Genomic DNA, 19,778 nt, shown 5'->3' with positions numbered 1-19,778 from the left:
CACACTGGGCTCTGATTGAACACTGTCCTATCCACCATCACACTATACAGTTAGTACACAGCAGCACAACTGTGACAATGTCTGGCAGACCCATGAGCTACTTGAGAGATTTGTGTGCATCCTTGTTTTGTTTTGGTTTGGTTTTTGGTACGTAGAAATCGAACTCATGACCTCGCGCTTGCCAGGCAGGCGCTGTGCTGCTGAGCTATATCCTCTTGTGTGCATCCTTGAATGTTCATAATGCAAGATCCATTCATATCTGTGAAAGTTAGCAACTCAAATTTTCCTAAGTTGGGGATTTACTGTAGTATAGTATATCAATTCTGTTCATTTTGTTTTGTTTTGTTTTTGTTTTTCGCTTTTCTTCCAGTACCAAGAATCGAACTCACGACCTTGCGCTTGCCAGGCAGGCGCTGTGCCGCTGAGCTAAACCCACAGCCCCAGTGTGTCAATTCTGGGTATCCAATTTCTCCCTGCTTCCCAGGGTTTGTTATTATTTGCTGCTGTTACTATCTAGTGTTCTTACTGCAGTTATTTATTTCATGACTGTTGGGAACAAATTGCATAAAGTTCATATTCTTTGTTGTGTGTGGTCACTGAAGTCTTTCCTTGTTACAGTTAGTGGTCAGCCAATAATCGGACAGAGATTACCTCAAGTACCATGAACTTCCGGGTCTCCCAGTCTTTGCCAAGAGCTATGTATATGCCGTCAACATTCAGCCAGGCAACTAACAACTCTGCTTTAGTCTTCGCTTCCTGTCCTCAAGGGCTGGCAGAGGTAAGAGCTTAAGGTCTTCTCAGGCTTCTCCTAAGCACGTAGACAGCCCTTGATGTAATCATGGCTCCATGTATCCCTGTGGTTTTCTAGATTCCCAAGAGAAGGTCAGAGTTTTCATAACCCTTATGAATTCACAAGTCTTTCCTGTTAGGCTTCTGGTTAGCCTACTGTTTGTACCAACTGCTATCCACTATCTCAGGCAATCACAAAGTTAAATTATGCCTGATATGTTTCTCACAAACACCTCTGGAATAAAGCTTTCAGCACTGGGTAAACTCCAAGTCAAGATAAATAAAGGTAGCTTTGCAAGTGGAGTCTGTCAGGAAATAACCAGACAAGACAAGTCAAATAATGACAATCCTCTGAAAATGATACTCTGAAGGACCCGCAGCCCCGCTGAGCTCCTTCCGGCAGCCATCTGGTTGCCAGCTTTCTCTGTGATTGTGGGTGGTTGCTTATCCTGACTACCACAGAACTGGAAAGGTGGTGATAGAAATAGCATGAATTCAAATATGATAACGCTTGCTGTTCTCACTAAGATTTAGCCATTCTCGAAAAAAGAAAAAAAAAAAAAAAAAAAGCATGCCCCGTATTGCTCCAAGCCTCTGGTTAATTTCCAGAGTCCTGTGAAGTTGGTTCCTGCTATTTTTGGCTGTTCTCTTCTTGCTTTTAGAGAGACTTTTCAGAGGTCCTTACTCTGCCGTTTTCACTGACTTCTTGACCTAATGATTTATTAACACATTTATTTATTTCACTAATTCATGTACATTGCAAATCTTCCATGTCTGCAGTCACCTCAATCCCATGCAGTAGTCCTGCCCATCCTACAGCCCATGCTGGGGCTTTCTCACTTTGCCCAGGCTCTGGCAACCCACACTAGGCCACACCTGACGCAAATGCCACTTCCTCCTTGCCGGGGTACCTGTACCAGGCTGACCTGTGTGACAAGACCCTCTTGGCCCCATTCCAAGCAACACCTGCTTTTCTCCACCCTGCCTAGTGGTTTTAGGGCTGAATTGCTCAGGAACAGAAAGGGAGCTGAAATGGTTTTCTTTTCTAGAAAAGAAAAGAGAATTGAGCGGTCAAGTGAGATGCTCTTAAATGCACAGCAAGTGAAGGTAAAGTCAAGAACAGCCCGAGGTCATCTGCCTCCCAGTAACTTGGTTTCTTTTCTGTTATAGTAGCTACAAACAGTGCTATTATTAGTGGGCACTTTCCGGTTGTTCAGTTTGATGTCTGTTTGTCTATTATTTCCTCACCACTCAATTTATACAGTCACCCAGGCACTTAGGATCACGTTACCCTGTTGTATTTCTCCTTATTACCCTCATCCCTAATTGACATTTTTTTTTTATTGTTCAGTTACTTATTCCCCAGCTCTAAGAGGCAGGGACTGTGTCTGTCATGTTCACCCCTCTGTTCTCAATATTTATGCTAGAGGCTGCTTCATAGCTAGTACTGAATGTGTATTTTTTGTTGTTGTTGTTGTTTTCCGGTACCAGGAATCGAACTCACGACCTTGTGCTTCCCAGGCATGCACTGCTGAATGTGTATTTATTGGGTGAACTAGGCACAGAATAGTTTCCCTTCTAGTTATCATAAGAGACTCAAAAATGTTAAATGATTTCCTGAGGTTATATGCTAGCAATGCTCCATTTGTTGGGTTAGGTTTCTGCAAGTATAGCAGTAGAAACCCAGATTGTAACTGAGCACTAGGCTTCCTGGATAATGACTACATTTCCCACCCTCTTTTGCAGCCAAGTGTGGCCATTGCAGTTGAGCTCAAGCAATGGGACATAGATGTGATTGATTTGTACATCTCATGAGAAGTGTCCTTGAAGGTGACTTCCCCTTTATCCTTTCTTCAGGCTGGAATACAGACCTACATAGCCATATCAGAGTATGAGTTCGGCTTGGGAATAGTGGCGTAAAATGCAGAGCAAGAAACTGGGAGCCTAGATCTCTGACACTGAGGAGAGTCATACAAATCCCAGATCACTAGCTGAGCCTTTGTGACCCAGAAAAGTAAACACAACCTATGGACTGAATTGTCCCCCACACACACAATCCAAATATTGAAGCCCAATCTCCTGATGTAACTATTTGCAGACAGGGCCTTTAAGGAGGTAAAGCTAGATGAGGTCATATGGTGGGTCTTCTGATCCTATAAGAATGGTGTCCTTGGGGCCGGGGATGTAGCTCAGTGGTAGAGCTCTTGCCTTGCATGCCCAAGGCCCTTGGTTCAGTCCCCAGCACCACATACATAAAAGAACCAACAATAATTTAAAAAAAAAAAAAAAAAGGAATGGTGTCCTTATAAGAACAGGATGACATACGTCTAATCCCAACATTCAAGAAGCTGAGGCAGAGAGGTCTCCATGAATTTGAGGTCAGTTTGGGCCACAGAGTGAGTTCAAAGCCAACTCGAACTACATCATGAGACCCTGTCTGAAAAAAGAAGAAAAAGACAAGATAGCAGAGCCCTCTGTCTCCATGTACACACAGAAGAAAGACCAGCAAGCTCACAGCAAGTAGATAGCCATCTCCAAGGTAGGAAGATATGCCTCACCAAAATCCAACTGTGAATGGCACCTGATCTTAAGCTTCTGGCCTCCACAAACCATGAGAAAATGAATCTCTGTTGGTTAAACCATGGTGTCTGTGGTAGTTTGTTCTGTCAGCCCTAGCAGACTAATATGGCTTTCACTTTGTTTAACTGCTTATAATTTAGCATTTTCCCCACAAGAAAAATGCACAAGGAGACTAAGAGTTTTTCAACAGCCAAAGGAAAACATGGTCACCACAGAGACACACAGAGCTAGCTATAGATATTTGTTCATCAGTAGATATTTACTAAGTGCATACTAGACACCCAACCCTGTTCTAGGCATTTAAGGTACAAGAGCGAACCAGAGAGAGAAAGACGCCCACGCTCTGGATAGGATGCAGGTAGATAAGCGTTTTGTGGGGGTGAGGAGAGGACAAGAGTTTAGCTTTGGACATGCTCAGTTTGGGATGTCTATCAGACATCCAAGTGCAGAGGGAGTAGACGATCAGCAATAACCATAATAGACACGCAGATAACATATAGAGTGTGTTAAAGGTGATAATAGTGTGAGGAAGGGCACCCAGAGCAGGTTAAGTAGCACAGAGAGTACGAGGTAGAGGAGGAAGTTAGTGTTGTAAGTAGTGTGGTCAGGGGAGGTTTCTCTCTATGACGTCATCTACCAGGATGGGATGAGCCAAGAGGCCCTCCTTGGAGTCAGTGCTGTGCTATTGGTGAACTTTTCACCTCCAAAACTTTAACCTGAATGGATCTCTTTTCTTTGTGAAGTGCCAGCCTAGGGTATTTTATAATAATAATGGAAAACAGACAAATACGATACAGTAATTCTATTTTTAATTTTTTTGAGGAGACACCTTACAGGGTTTTTTTGAGCACTTATACAATTTACATCACTGCTAACAATGCAAAAGGCTTCCCGTTTCTACACATCCTCACCAAAACACCTGTTATTTCCTGAATTTTTTTTCAATAGCAGTCACTCTAGCAGATGTGAAATTGTATCTCATTGTAGTTTTGCTCTGCATTTCCTTAATTAGTAACATTGAGCAGCTCTTCAGGTGGTTACCGGCAATCTGTATGTCTTCTCTGGAGAAATGTCTATTCAATTCCTTTTCCCTGTTGAGAATTGAGTTGTTTGGGTTTTCACTGTTGATTTTTAGGAATTCTCTATATATTCTGGACTTTAGTCCTTTGTTGTATATATGATTTGCAAATATTTTTCCCATTATGCAGGTTCTCTTTATACTCTGTTGACAATGCGTTTGGGGTACACAAAATTTTTAATTTTTATGAAATCTAATGTGTCTGTTTTTCTTCTGTATCCTGTGTCTTTGGTGTCATGTCCAAGAAATCACTGAAAAATTCAGTGTTGTGAATTTTTTGCCCTATGTTCTCTTCTAAAAGTCATAGTTTTAGGCCTGACTTTAGAGTTTTGATCCATTTTGAGTTAATTTTTATATATGCTTTAACATAGGATCCAACTTCATGTAGGTAGACAGTTTCACAAGCTCCATTTTTAAAGAATCTCCATTATAAAAAATCTCTATAAAGACCGTAATACTCAGTTTGTATATTGACTAATTCAACCTTTACAGAAATATCACAGATGTATGTTTTTACATACACATAAAATCCATGCTGGTATCTCATTGCAATAGAGCACCCCTCCCCGGGGTTGGTAGACCTCCTTTGGCCATCAGACCCTAATCTAGGATTTTCTCTGCTTTCCACTGGAGCCAAGATCTAAGGAAGGGAGTTGTTGGGGGACAAAGGTGGGGGTGGGGGTCAAAATAGGGCTCAACAAAAGCAGAAAGCAGAATGACCCCAAGACACTGGCAACTGGGAATACTTTGCTTTTAGAATTAAAAAAAGAACACACAAAAAACAGTCTCCCTAGACCTTACTTTCTGGAGTGCAGATGAGCAATTGCCTTCCTCACTCACTAATCTTTCTCACTTGAGGGGCTGTGATAGGCTGGTGGAGGATGTGTTGTCATAGAGGTAGTACAGTGCAGAACATATTTCTCCAATTCTCCCATCAAAACTGGGCTTCCCTGTTCAGGCACGAAGCAGGCTCTGAATCTGCAAGGACAAACGGGCCAGGTCCTGGCTGGTTAGCAGAGGGAGGAGAAAGGATTATGTGTGCTGGAGACATCAATCTTCACTAGGCTCCACTTTTTAATATAATATTTAGTTTAATTTCATAATAATGTTTTAAAGGGACAGAGAATAGGAACAAAGAACTAGAGATAGAGATCATGAATGATGACTCTAGGAATTTTGGTCAAAGAAGAATAAAAAAGTAAATTGCATGTGGCAAGGGAAGAGGGGTCAAGGTTAAGTGCCGTGTGTGTGTGTGTGTGTGTGTGTGTGTGTGTGTGTGTGTGTAATAGGTAAGAAAAGTAATAGATGATACTAGGAATGATCTAGAAGATGGCAAAAGAGCTAATGTTGTAGGAAAGAGAAGAATTGCTTGACCAGACCCAAGGAGATGTGGGCTAGTTCTGGTAGTTCCCATATTAGCCAGAAGCACAGAGTTTCACCTATGAGAATAGGTGGAAGACAAGAGAGGTGGGGAAGATGGAGGTTGGGGAGCGAAGGAGAAAGCAGAGAGTGTGAAATAGTCATTCTGGAGAGGAGAAGGAGTGGAAGAGGGACAAAGTAGTGCTGGCCTGGCAGTATTAAAATCCCATTGGAAGATGATGGCTGAGAATCTAAAGTGAAAGACCAGCATAGCATGATTATATGCTCTTCTCTAGCCTTAGTTAGCTTCAGTGATGGTGGCGTTTTTCAATTTTAATTTAAATTTATTAATTAAATTAATAAGTAAATTAAGGATGGAGGGGCTGGGGATTTAGCTCAGCGGCAAAAGCGCCTGCCTTCGGTTCCTGGAACCAGAGAAAAACCAAAAAAAAAAAAAAAATTAAGGATGAAGGACTTACAGTTTAATTTTCATAAACTCCAGTTGGTCTGTTTTTCTTTTGTTGCCTGTGCCTTTGATGTTATATCCAAGAAACCACTGCCAAATCCTGCCCAGGCACAAGGTAGGTGGAGACTTGAAGTTTATCAAAGACCATGGAATTATAGCTGGACAGAAAGAGAGAGAGAGAGAGAGGACATTAAGGGACAAGAAACTCTGCTATACTTTGGATCTTGAATGTCCCCCAAAGACACATGTGTGAAAGGCTTGGTCCCTATCATCATGCTGTGTAAAGGTGGCAGAACCTTTAAGATGTGGGCTAAGTGGCAGGTCTTTAGATGACTGAAGGTGTATTGCTGAAGGTATTGTGGGACCCAGTCCCACACTGTTCCCTCTGTCTTTGCTTCCTGGCTCATGCTGTGAGCAGTTCTGCTGTGTCACCTACTCCTACCATGTGGCGCTGCCTCACTACAGGCCCAAAACAATTGGGCTCACTCATCATGGAATGAAATCTCTGCAGCCAAGAGCCAAACTAAACATTTTCTCATTATGAATTACTTGCCTCAGGTATTTTGTTACAGTGACAGAAAGCTGACTAACACAAGCCCCAAAAGAAGCACTGGAGGTTTCAATGTTCGAAGATTATCACAGCATGTACTAAAGAGAATGAACTAGAAAGATGGGATAAGAGATAGAGTCAGATGTATGAAGTTTATGTGGTGGCTCATGAGTAAAAACATAATTTGATCATAGGAGCAAAGGACTGCCACTGAGTGGTAATCATGAGCATTGTAGGGGGTGGTCAGGGAACTGAGAAGATTGGGGCTTGGAAGGGTCACCCACATATGACATTGTCATGGCTTAAGATGGGAGTCAGGGCAGAAATTTTTAGAGAACTGGGAGCCCAGACCATTGAGAAAAGAGAGAATGAGCCAGAAGTCAGCCGAAGACAGTGACAGTGAGGGGTGGAGTATGTCATCTGATGCCTGAGGGTCACAGCTGAGGGGTTTCAAGATGAAAAGAGAGAAGATCTGCACCTGGCAAGAAGGAGCAACAAGGACGCCTGTACTACCCCCTGGACTGGCAGTACAGGATGTGGGAGGAAACAACCACTGCATGACAAGGCAGCAGGCCAAGCAGAGTCTCCAGAAAGCCAGGTTTCTGTGGTGACCAAAGAGTGCAGGGAACACCATGGAACATGGCAGGACGTAGGGATTTGCTGATAATGGACTTTGAACTCCAGAGAGCACAGCGGAAGATTACTGGGAGTCAAGGGAGAGTGAGACAAAGGGATAGAAAAGGACATTCTGGAGCCACCCAAGATCTGCAAGCCCAGGATGAGGGGCAACCTGGATTTCCGGACTCTCCAGTTATTGCCAAACACCAGGATAAAGGGCCCAGTCTGGGGACAGATGGCAGTGGCAAGGCAGGGGACCTGGCTGTTTACAGGGGCACAGGAGCCTCTCCTGTTTTGTGGAGGAGGAAGATCTCACTCAGAATAGTCTGTCCCTCCTGCCTACTCTCTCCATTGAGAAAACTGCTTCTGAGAGGCAGGGTCACACCCATCCTGGTCTCCTCTTCACCTTAGATGACAAAGGGGGAGGCAGGAAGGTCTAGGCAGGAAGGTCTCAGCCTTCATTCAAGGCTTCCTATTGACCCAGGATAATACAGCAAGTTGGCCATGACTGAGAAACTCACATCCATGCACTGTGCATTAGTCAGCTTTTTCTCACTGTGGCAAAATACCTGAGAACAATTTAAAAGTGGAAAGGTTTACTTTGGCTTATGGGTCAGAGGTTTTATTCTGTAATCTACCAAACCCATTGCTTTAAGCCTAGAAGGATATATCTTGTAGCCAGCCACCCTCTGGGTTTTCCTCTGCCACCCCATTGAGGTGACACCCTCAATAACCTACTTCCTCCTATCAGGCCCTACCTCCTTTAAAAAAAACTTTTTAAAAATTTTTGTTAGTACATTTGCAATATATGTTGATTACATCTATTGTGGGAAATTGATACATGTACATAAAACATCTCAATTCTTTTTTCCCTTTCCCCTCTACCTCCCCTTTTTTACTAGCATGGGATTTATTTAATTATAAGTTGTTATAAAGTTAATTATCCTATATACATATTAGCAGCCAGACCAACAGGCCAAAAACCATATAAAACATGTAAGACAATTATACTAAATCAAGGTACATTTTTAGATACACTGTCCATACTGGGTTATAATAACTTTTCTCTCTCTCCATTTTCCTTTGTCTGTCTTTTACTTTCTACTTTGTTGAGTTTTTCATATGAAAGGAACCAGGCAATATAATTTGTGTGTCTGATTTACCTCACTTAACAATATGGTCTCAAAGTGCCTCCATTTTTCCATTTTTCCAACTAATGACTCAGGTTTATCCTTTTTTTTTATACCAGAGTAGTACGTTTTCTTTATCCATTCATTTGTTGATGGACCTATAGGCCACTTCCAAGATTTAGCTATGAGGAATGGTGCCGCTATAAACATGGGTATGCATATATCACTGTGGCACAATTTCTCTAACTCTTCTGGGAAGATACCTAGAAGGGAAATATCTGGGTTAAATGGAATTTCTATTTTTAGTTTTTTGAAGAATCTCCATAATGATTTCCATAGTGGTTGTACCAGTTTACACTTCCACCAGCAATGAAAAAACGGTTCCTTCCCATGTCTCCTCCACCACATAGCTTTTCCAGCCTTTGTTATTGGTTCATTTCTTGCCAACAGCCGTTCTTTCTGCAGTGAGCTGGAATCTCAGTGTTGTTTTAATTTGCATTTCTCCAGTGGCCAGTGATGTTGAACATTTTTTCATGTATTTATTGACCATTTGGACTTCTTCACCTGAGAAGTATCTATTTATCCCAGATATCCATTTATTGCTGGGTTTTTTTAATTTGGAGAGCCTGATTTTTTTTAGTTCTTTACATATTCTATATATTTGTCATTTGTCTGAGAAGTAGCTGGCAAAATTTTTTTTCCCATTCTGTGGGTTGTCTCTTCATTCTGTTTGTGATTTCCTTTGCTGTGCAGAAGCTTTTAAATTTGATATAATCCTAGTTGTTGATTCTTGGTATTATTTCTTGTGCAACAAGGGTTCTGTTCAGAAAGCCCTTGCCTATCCCCATGTGTTCAAGAGTTTTACCTATTTTGTCTTCCAGCAGATTGTTTGTGCTTTAATATTTAGATTTTTGGTCCATTTTTATTTTAGTTTAGTGCATAGTAAGACATAAGGGTCTAGGTTCCATCTTCAGCATGTGGATAGACAGTTTTCCAGGGTCATTTGTTAAAGAGGCAATCTTTACTCCAGCAAGAATATTTGGCCCCATTGCAAAGATAAGGTAGCTGAATCTGCTTGGAGTTGTTTCTACATCCTCTAGTCTGCTCTATTGATCCACAAATCTGTTTATTTCTTTGTTGTTTGTTGTTTTGGGGGAGTTGTTTGCTTGTTTGCTTTTGTTTTTGCTAATACCATGCTGTTTTATCACTGTAGCTTTGCAGTATAACTTGAATTCCAGGATTGTAGCTTTGTAGTATGGTTTCAAGTTGAGGATTGTGATGCCTACTGCCTTGACTTTGTTGTCCAGAATTGCTTTTGCTGTTCTCTTCTGCTTCCATATGAATTTTAAGATTGTTTTCTCTAGTTCTGTGAGGAATGCTATTGATATTTTGATTGGGGTTGTGTTAGAGCTGTATAACAGTTTTAGAAAAGTATGGCCATTTTGACTATATTGGCTCTGCCTATCTAGAAACAGGGTATCTTCCCCTTTTTCCAACGTCCTCCTCAATCTCTTTCATCAGAGTATTACCCTTTCCATTGTACAGGTCTTTCACTGTTTTGGTGATGTTAACCCCTAAGTATTTTGTTTTTCTTGGTGCTATTGTGAAAGTATTGTTACCCTAGTTTCTCTTTCATTGATTTTGCTGTTGGTGTACAGAGACACTTGATTTTTGAGTATTGACTTTGTATTCTGCTACACTGCTGAATTTAGTGATTAATTCCAGGAGTCTTTTGTGGAGTTTGGGGGGTCTTCTATGTAAAGATCATTTCATCTACAAATAAGGATAATTTAACTTCTTCCTTTCCTGTCCATATCTCTTGTATTTCTTGTTCCTGCCTAATGATTCAAATGTTTTGAGAACTATGTTGAACAGGAGTGGTGATGGCAGACGTCCTTGTTTTATTACTGATTTTAGAAGGAAAGCTTTCAGCTTCTCTCCATTCAGTATGATGTTGGCCATTGGTTTGTCACAGATAGCTTTATCAAGTTGAGATAAAGACCTTCTATACCTATTTTCTTCAGGGTTTTTATCATGAATAGATGTTGGCTTTTGTCAAATGTTTTTTCTGAGTCTATTGAGACAATTGTGTGACTTTTGTCCTTGTTTCTGTTTCTGTGGTGTGTTACATTTATTGATTTGCTTATAATGAACCATCCCTGCATCCCTGGAATGGATCCTGATTCAATCACCTTCCAAAAGCCCCACTGCTGAATGCAGGAGACTTTGGGGGGGCCATTTTGATCCAACCACAACACACTGCTAAGTGCTTTCCATATGGGATCCCCAATCCTTGTGCAGTTCTACCACTAGACGGTATCACCCCTTCTTACAGATGAAGAACCTAAGACCAAGAAGGAATAGGGTAGGGCCGCCACTTAGAGGAGACAGTGTGGCACTGTGGTTGGAGTGCCAGCTCAGCAACCGGAACCCCTGGACTGCGTCCCAGATACCCTGTGTAACCATGTAATCCAATTTAGTCTCTTTGTGACCTGGTTTTCTTACTTGCAAAGCAGAAATGATGTTTACTTCGTAGGTGCGCTGTAAAGAGTAAATGACTAACCCATGAATGCACTCGTCTCACCTTAGCTCCAGCGAGAATCACGTGGCCCAAACTCACCAAAAGTCAGGCCACCTCTGGACTTCCCTGTCACATGAGCCAAGGAACACTCTTTCTTTGTGTAATGCACCAGGTTGAGTTGAAGTTTTCAAACCTTACAACCAGAATTTGTGACCCAAACGCTATTTTGATCTCCGTTTAGAGAGATGAGAAAACTGAAGATCAGAGAGGTTGAAGGTGGTTGCTCAAGATACCCAGATAAGACTTGGATATAGTTCTGTTTGACCTGCCAGTCTATTCAAAAAAAGCCTTCCCACTCTCCACTCAAAGCTTATGTGCTTGGGACTCTTGATTCCTGCCAGTGGAATGTCTTCTTTCAGGGGGCTCCACAAAGGCAAGGACTGGATCTGGGGGAAAAAGAGGGACTAGCTTGGTAGCCTCCTGACCTTGGTCTGATCCCCTGTTGAACGGATCAAAGACCATGCTTGTGAGGATTCTTTTGCACACGGTCCAGTGGTCCAGATCCCAAGTCTGCACTTCCTGGAATATGGCAAGCAGGGGACGGTGGAGAAATGTTTTCAGCCAGATGCATGTTGTTTCAAGCCTTCAGGATCCAGGATAACATGAGTGCAAAGAAGTAAAACCTTAGGGGTTAATCCTGAGAAAGCCAGAAGATGCCAAGTTAAACACCCACATTCTCCCCACCATCTCTGCCATTTGTCCTACCTGTATTTGCCAATTTGTCCTCTACTTTTCTTCTCTTTTTACTACCCTCCTCTTTCCATAATTGGAATGTTTATAGGAAATATATACAAATGAAATAACACTAGACGTCAGGACCAGGTAAATCATAAACTAGAATAGGAAATATGACTAAGGGTGGGGATGAGGTGTTCACCACGTGCCAGATGTGGTAGTTCACTGTTGTTCTGGTGGAGCTTCCTGGTGACCAAAGCAAAATGGGAAGCAGAATCAATTTTGTACTTCAGAAAATTTGGTAAATCCATTTCGTAATATCTGAGTAATGTGGACAGACATTCCTGCCATCTGAGGGATCCAAAAGTTTTTTTTCTAGCCATTGGCCCTTAGAAGAAAATTTCAGATGCTGTATGCAGGTGATGCTGAGTATTATCATATGGATGACATGGATCATATGTCCATAGAGTATCCCTGTATTTGTAAAATGCAACTTCATAGTGGTATAGTTTCATCCAACAACATTTCTCCTACCGTGTTTCATTAGCATTACTAAGTGTTGCATAAGAAAAAGGTTCCAACACTGGGGATGTACCTCAGTTGTAGAGCATGTGCTTAGTATGTGCAAGGCTGTGAGTTCAATCCCCAGCTCTACCAAAGGTCAGGGATTCAACAGGCAAATAAATTAGAGATGAAATCAGGACTCAACAAGATTAAGGAGGTGGGGTTATGTTTTGTTTTGTTTTGAAGAACTGCAGCTGAGTTCTAAGGGGCACAGAGGAATTCGGGGACAAGAATATGTAGAATATGTCCCTTACAGCAGCCCAAGGTGAAGAGAGGAATATGGAGCAACAGGGCAGCTGGTTGGGACTTGGCTCTTTGCTGCTGCTGCTGCTGCTGCTGCTGCTGTTGCATGAGAATGAGCTGGCCATAGGCAGAGACCAGGAATGGGTCGGGCCATTTGATTTCATGATATTGCAGCTCCCTGATTCTTTCCCTGATAAACTTGATGTAGGATCAAAACTCAGATCAGAAATATCTTCATCAGGGTGCAAGTGTGTGGTTACCTATTCTATGTGATTTCTAGGGTGACGCCTCCTAACTTCTGGCTCCAGCTACCCCAAATTGCAGCTGTGTGAGATCCCACCTCCACTCCAGGTTGTGTGTCTCAGCCTTGAGTCATATAATACACACACACATGCATACACGCACACACAGGCACACGCACACACATCCTGGGGTGTGAGAAGACTTTAGATGAAAGAAGCTGCATTTCAAAGGGAAGAAAAATAGTCTTATTCCAAATTAACGAGTTTATAGTTGTACAACAATTAAAACAAGCCCAAATATGTTTTCTTTGGGGATTTGGAAGGATTCATTTAGGTTTCAGGACTTTTAAGATTACAGCAAACACAAACATAACATGGAATTGAAAGTGAAACTTAGACCAGTGTGACATTTTCAGTTTCCAGAGACATTTTGCACCCCCCTTGGGGTAAGTTTGCTTCAAGCTATGCCCCAACCCTTCCCACAGCCACTTCTCTTTAAGAAACATTGTGCAAACAGGCTGCCAAAGTGTCTTATCGCATCCCCAGAACAGATCAATTACGCTCGGGTCAATTACAGCCCAAGGTGCATAAATTACCGAGCCTTCCCTGCTGTGCAGGCTCCCAAGGGGGGCCAGTGCTTAAGTAATCTTCCATAGTTTCTTCAAGTGTTATTGTCCCCATTTTATTAAATTTATAACTGAGCGTCAGTGAAGTTGAAATTCTTACTCACGCTCACACAGCTACCAAAGTGATAGGAGCCGGATTTCCAACTATTAAGTTGGTACAGATGATAATTAAGGCATGGTACCTTTAAGAAACAAAGTTGTCCTCAAGCCAAGATGACAGGATGAGGACAACCTGAAGGAACCCACTGTGAACAACGGTCATTTTCTCAGAACTAGTAGTAAAAGGAGCATTCACATTCTACTTTCCGTGTATTTCTGTTGTCTCTGGGTTATTACAACCAGTATGCTTTCTTACTGGTGGTTACCCAACATCACCAAAAGATCGTTCTTTAGACTTTAATTCCAAATAACTTCCCTTGGTCTGATTTCAATCTCCCCCAACTACCTTTGGATCTCCGCTGAGCCAGCGAGTAGATGGAGGAGGTACAGGCCACAGGACTTTACTCTCTTGTCCACCTGATTTTTGATATTTTATTATAAATAAATGTGGCTAGACATGGTTTTTCTCCTCCTAACCCCAATCCTTTCTGAGGTCTAGAAAACAGAAAGGAGCAATAATACATAGAGCCATTTAAAGCAGGGGACCATAAACAGTGTCTTAGCATAGTAACACACAGACCTGAGGTCACTGCTGGCTGTGTACAAAGTCTGATCGTCTTATCAGTGTTTGACCCGGTAAGACAGCAGCAAGTAAAGGCTTGTTTTCTCCATCCATTTCTGGGTTAGTAGAAAGTCTTTCATGCAAAATTCAAATTAAACTCAAGAATAAAACTTTGGGCTAGAAATGGAGCTCAGATGGTGGGTACTTGCCTCGCACGCACAAAGCCAAAGCCCCAGCACCACAAAATAAATACAGACAGACAGACATACAAACAAACAAACACACTGGGCCGGGGATATAGTTCAGTGGCACGAGCGCCTGCCTGGTAAGCATGAGGTCCTGAGTTCAGTTTCTGGTACCAAAAAAAAAACAGCAAACAAACAAACACAGACATTTTTTATGGGTTACTATAACTGAAAAATCAAAAAAAATCTGGCTTCAGGCAAGGGTAGATTTAGGTGTGCAAATAATGTCAGTAAAACTTTGTCTCTTTTATCCTTCTTCCTTTACCTTGAACTTACTCTTGGGCATATTCTCTGCACACTGTGGTCCTGGCAACTCCTGAGCTCCACCCTCAGTCTTGAAAAACCTAGCAGAAACACTTTTTCTCAAGAGTCGTAACAGAAATCTCAGAAATGAAGCTCATTGGCTGGGCTTAGACCAGGTGCCTATGGCCAAACCAATCCCTGCCACCAGCAGGATGGAATATGCTGATTGGTCAGTCCTGAATAACATTATGTTAGCCCCCACCCGAGGATATCCGGAGTGAAAGATCAACCCCAACAGGGGCGCAATGGTTGCTCAAAGTGAAAACCGGTCAATCTTACCCACAAAGGGGAAGTACATGCTGCTCACCAATGCCCAGTACTAGAACAAAAGTCCCTTCAGCTAGATCTGGGGGGAAAGGTGAAAGACATAACTGATTGCCCAGCTACAGGTTGAGAAGAAATAGGATGAGATGGTGAGAGGACTGGATTTCCAGGGCAGAGGCCCAGGCGGAGAGGTAAGACCAGAATTACTCTACAAGAGAGAGCACCTCTGCCTGGTTAGCAGTACCTGGCCCTTTTGGTGCATTGTGTGATTCTCAACAGGGGACACAAACAGCAGGGGACCCCTCAGCACATTTGATGAGGCCTTTCTAAGGCATTTTTGAGGGAGTGGACATGCCACCACACCCTCATACTATTCAGGGCACACATTTGCGAACTGCAGCACTGCTTCTATCTGCCATCCCATGTGAGTCTTGGTAGCCCCAGCCAGTTGCCTGAGGCCAATTGCATCCACATGAACTAAGGAAGCTGAGTTCCACGGGACTGGGAACCAGACCTTGGACACCTATAGGTCTTGCCCCTCGTGGCAGGCCCCTTGGCAGGCAGCCAGCAGGCCTGCCCTGACCACACCTTGCTTATGCTTCCAGGCCTTGCTTATGGGGCCAGGGTTCCAGGAGATCACAGATAAGGACCCAAGAATGGGGTTTGCTTGGAGTGGACCCAAATAAGTAGCAACTGTTCTCATAATGATGGGAACAGAGCTGAATGCCAAGGGCACGGAAAAATGGAAGTGTTATCAGGAACTTGAGTGTGGCAGGATCCCAGCGAGACATCCATGGATCGATAACTTAATACCACTGTTGTGACCACAAGGGTCTGAACAAGGCAGCAAGTGCTAAGGGCCTGGGGTAGCTTTTGTTTTTGTTTCTCTATTTAACCCGCCTTTCTCACCATCTACTCTGAGCACTTCTCACCATTTCTGTCTTCCACAGGACCACCTGCTTGTCAGTGCGCTCTGAACACAAGAAAACTGTTCCTGGCTGATCCTGATACCCAGAAGGCTTTGTCTGAGCCCTGTCTGTGGAGGCATTTCTCAAAGTAGAGTCCTCTGTTCCACCTACATCAGAATCTTAAGAATGTTTGTTAACTGTACAGATATTTAGAACCCATCCAGACCTGCTAGATTCCAGTCTCTGGGTTAGAAATTGCATTTTACAAGGCAGAAAGGAGGTGCAAAGGGAGCTCCCAAAACTCGTATAAGCACTCTCTGGGGAGCTGACTCAGACGGGAAAGTCCTGATTCATTAGGCCCCTCCCCCTTTGGCCCTGCTGTCAGGCAATTCAAAGTCTCCAGGCCCTTCAGTTACTGATTAACCTTGGGTTTCGAGTAAAGCAATAATAATAAGTGAAGGGACAAACATAAACCAAGAAAGAAGCTGGTCAGCCCTGGGAGAGAGTGGTGCCTGACAGCTGTTGACAAGAGGCACTCGGGGAGCACAAAAAGGAGGCTCGAAGCGTCCAGCACAGGGTCAGAATCCACCCAAGTCCTGGAGGCGATGGCTGACCCTCCCCGTCCATGTCCAGGCTCTGAGCGGCTCTGTCTCACCGGCTCTGTGCCCCGAATGTCCTGCACTGAAGCCCCACCGCGGCCCCAGCTTATCACAGCAGAAGCCACCACCATCGCTGTGGGACCCGCTGCTCATGACCAAGCCTCCACAGAGGGCGACCTGGAGTGCCTGGTATGCCGGGAGCCCTACAACCACGCCAGGTCACCCAAGCTGCTAAGCTGCCAGCACAGCTTCTGCGCTGTCTGCCTGAAGCTCCTACTGTGTGTGCAGGAAGACACCTGGTCTATCACCTGCCCGCTGTGCCGTAAGGTCACCGTGGTCCCCGGGGGCCTCATCTGCAGCCTGCGTGATCAGGAAGCGGTGATGGGACGGCTGGCTGGACTGTGCCTGGAGGTTCAGCTCTGTCCCCAGGGGCTCGAGAGTTCTGCCACTTCAACAGTGGGGCACCCCAGCTTGGCTGGTGAAGATGAGCAGGACGCAGTGACAACCAACCAGGTGGCAGCGCGGCGCCTGGCCGTGCACCTGCTCCTGCTGGTCCTACTCATCATCCTCATCTTGCCTTTCATCTACCCGGGCGTCATCCGGTGGGTGCTGGCCACCATTATCACTCTGGCCTTGCTGATATCTGTGTTGTTGTGCTGTTATTCGCACAACCAGGGCAGCTCCTGGCCCTGCCCCAGGACTCACTTCTGCAGAGAACAGAAACACAGCCAGATCGCTTCCATCTCCTGAGAGCCCCAGGACCCTGCAGCCCCGCAGCCTCTCTGCTTCTTGGGCCCCTGACTTTCACAACCCACAGGGTAAGGGGCAGTGAACTCAGCCTGGCTCCTCTGAGACTCCATGCCAGCTGGACTTGCATGCCAGAGCTGGAATGGCTGTCTTGGGTCAAGAACTCTGCGCTTGGGCAGTGGGCTGGCACCTGCCCTTGCTATGGCACAGCCAGTTGTGAAGGGCGTGGGGAGGAGGCACAAATGACTTGAATGCTGCAAGGGGGCTTCCCGTTCCCCTTGCTGTGATGCCCCTGGTTTTTCTGTATATAACTTGAAAGTTATTGTAATACTGACCTTGCCGAACACATAGAACTGATTCTTCCTTTACAGTTGGTGTGGCTGGTTTTATCTTCTTGATTTGGGTTAATGTGGTGCTTCGCGTTGGGGGAAGTTTGTGTATATTTTAGCTGTTACAGCTTTTCCCTCCTGGGAAGCATGCTCCTATGCTTTCTCTGACATTGCTCAGACTGCCCATTCCAACCTCACCACGGGTCCTATTGTTGGGGTCTCCCCTGGATCAATCCCAGCGTGGGAGGGAGAGGGGTTGTGTAGAGGGATGTTACTTTGATGCTGCGGAGGTGCCCATATTTAGCAGGCAGAGTTGCGGAGGGGAGAGGAAAAAGGGTGGATCTGGGAATTGCTCCCAGCATCTATTCTGGGATTCCCAGTTCTGTACCATGAGGAACTTCAGAGTTACAGGACTGAGCCCCTCCCCCCAGCGCAGTGGGTCCATCCCCTTCTGGTGCCTCAGCGCCACACCATAGAACCAAGCCTTTATGGATGGTGCTGTCTTTGTTATTGTATCCCATGCCCCATTTGAACTTCTGTCATAAAGATAAGAAGCCTCGTAAATGCAACGGTCCTCACACATAACCCTACCTTTTTGCCTCACCCTGACAGCCACCGTCATGGGAAAGGGCCCGGTGTCTTCTCTTGGGGACCATCCCTACTTTCTCAAATAAGAAAGGCATCTGCTGGAGGGAATGACCTCCCATGGGTGCCAGCTCAGCCAGGGATCAGTCAGGGCTAGCTATGGGAGTACAGGCGAGCAGAGGGTGGGAGATGACAAAATATTTCTTTCCAAAGGCCTCATAATTAAGAACAGACTTGAAACTTCAGCAGGGCTCACCATGCATTGTCCTCCCCTTGGGGTGATGTCCCCGTCCCTCCCCCTTTCTCCTGGGAAGTTTAAGCTACATGCTGGGCACAGCGCTTGGTGATGGTGCCTTTGCTGCTGCGAGGGACAAGGGAACTCTGCCCGGAGCAGCGGCTGAACCTAGCTCCGTGGTGTGGACTGCTGAACTTCACAGCCTGGCTGCTTCTTTGAGCGCTTTTTCCCCAAGTGGATCCAGCCAGATTGCATTATTCATAAAAACCCTAAAAGCCCCAGGAGCTGAGGGCGCCAGCAGCCCCAGGACCGCAGACACGGGCCATGCCCTCTGTGGATTCACACAAAGAGAAATCTAAGTACACTGATGTAAATTGCTCTTCCTTAAGTCTGGGTGCCTTTTTTGTTTTGTCTTACAAGGTACTTGCCAGGCAACTCCGGGTGCTGGGGGTAGGGGAGAAGGTGTACATGGACCTGTGCTTTAATCCAGGCCACTTGGGCCTGAAGGACACCCTGTTTCCCTGGATGAGCAAGCAGAGGACTGTTAGCATCTCCTGAGCTCGCCTGGGCCATGCACCACTTGAGATGGCTGCCAGTCAGGTATGAAAAGAACATTCCCTTCCCACCCACTCCTCCACTCGCATTCTAAGTAGTTCCTAGACCCTTCACCAGGACAGAAACCTCCACCAAGGAGGTTTCAGATGCTAGTGACCTCATTTCGACCAGAATGGTGGGTGTATGTTGATGCTGCCCTTAATGGTGCCCAGCTTCACCCTAACTGAATGATATGCCTTATCTAATCGGATCTTCATAATGAGCTTATGAAATAGAGACCATTATTGTCCCTCTCTTACAGCAGAAGTGAGTGAAAGTCAGAGAGGTGAACTCACTGGCGTAAGGCTGTAGGGCCAGGCAACGCCGGAGCTCCCTCAGGAATTAGCCTGGGGCTCTTCTTGTCCAATCATGTGGCCTCTTTCAAGGGCAACTCCGGAACAACCAAGAACCTAGACAACATTTGCAAAGCCTCTGGCGGATTCCACAGAGAACAAGAAATGAATTTCCAGAGGCTTTCCAATTTTCAGTGGTCAGGTACACAGAGAGGTCAGGGAATTTTAGAATTTGTACTAAAAAAAAGAATGGAGAATGATAAAAAACTGGATAGTTCTCCCACAGAGTGTCACCGCCCTGTGCCACCCTCCCCTCAGGGAACCAAGCTGGCAGGAACACTGGTGTCCCAGGTTTGAGACCCCACCTGCCCCATCCTAGTCCTTTAATGAGTTCCTTCTCTGCTCTGAACCTCATCTTGTGAAGGTCAGAAAGGCCCCTAGAACAGAGTCTTCTGGCATCATTCCTGGTACCTGGTATCCCCCAACCAATGTGGTCTCTGTTTCCTTGGGCAAA

General features: G+C 44.7%; 1 protein-coding gene across 1 annotated transcript; it reads left to right on the top strand.

Moving 5' to 3' along the window:
* Positions 1 to 737: 737 nt before the first annotated feature.
* Positions 738 to 17,586, top strand: Rnf186 (ring finger protein 186). The gene is made up of 2 exons (XM_005394665.2): positions 738 to 778; positions 15,925 to 17,586. The coding sequence occupies exon 2, from the start codon at positions 16,488 to 16,490 to the stop codon at positions 17,229 to 17,231; it is 744 nt and encodes a 247-aa protein (XP_005394722.1). The 5' UTR covers positions 738 to 778; positions 15,925 to 16,487; the 3' UTR covers positions 17,232 to 17,586.
* The last annotated feature ends 2,192 nt before the right edge of the window (positions 17,587 to 19,778 follow it).

Source organism: Chinchilla lanigera, unplaced genomic scaffold (assembly GCF_000276665.1).
Source record: "Chinchilla lanigera isolate Chin_1 unplaced genomic scaffold, ChiLan1.0 scaffold00051, whole genome shotgun sequence".
Taxonomy (NCBI): Eukaryota; Metazoa; Chordata; class Mammalia; order Rodentia; family Chinchillidae; genus Chinchilla; species Chinchilla lanigera.
Note: the sequence above shows the minus strand (reverse complement) of the source record. Positions and strands in the feature narration are given on the sequence as shown.

What these genes read in the sequence shown, in the direction of transcription:
- Rnf186 (XM_005394665.2), top strand. Translation starts at nt 16,488, where the DNA reads ATGGCTGACCCTCCCCGTCCATGTCCAGGCTCTGAGCGGCTCTGTCTC.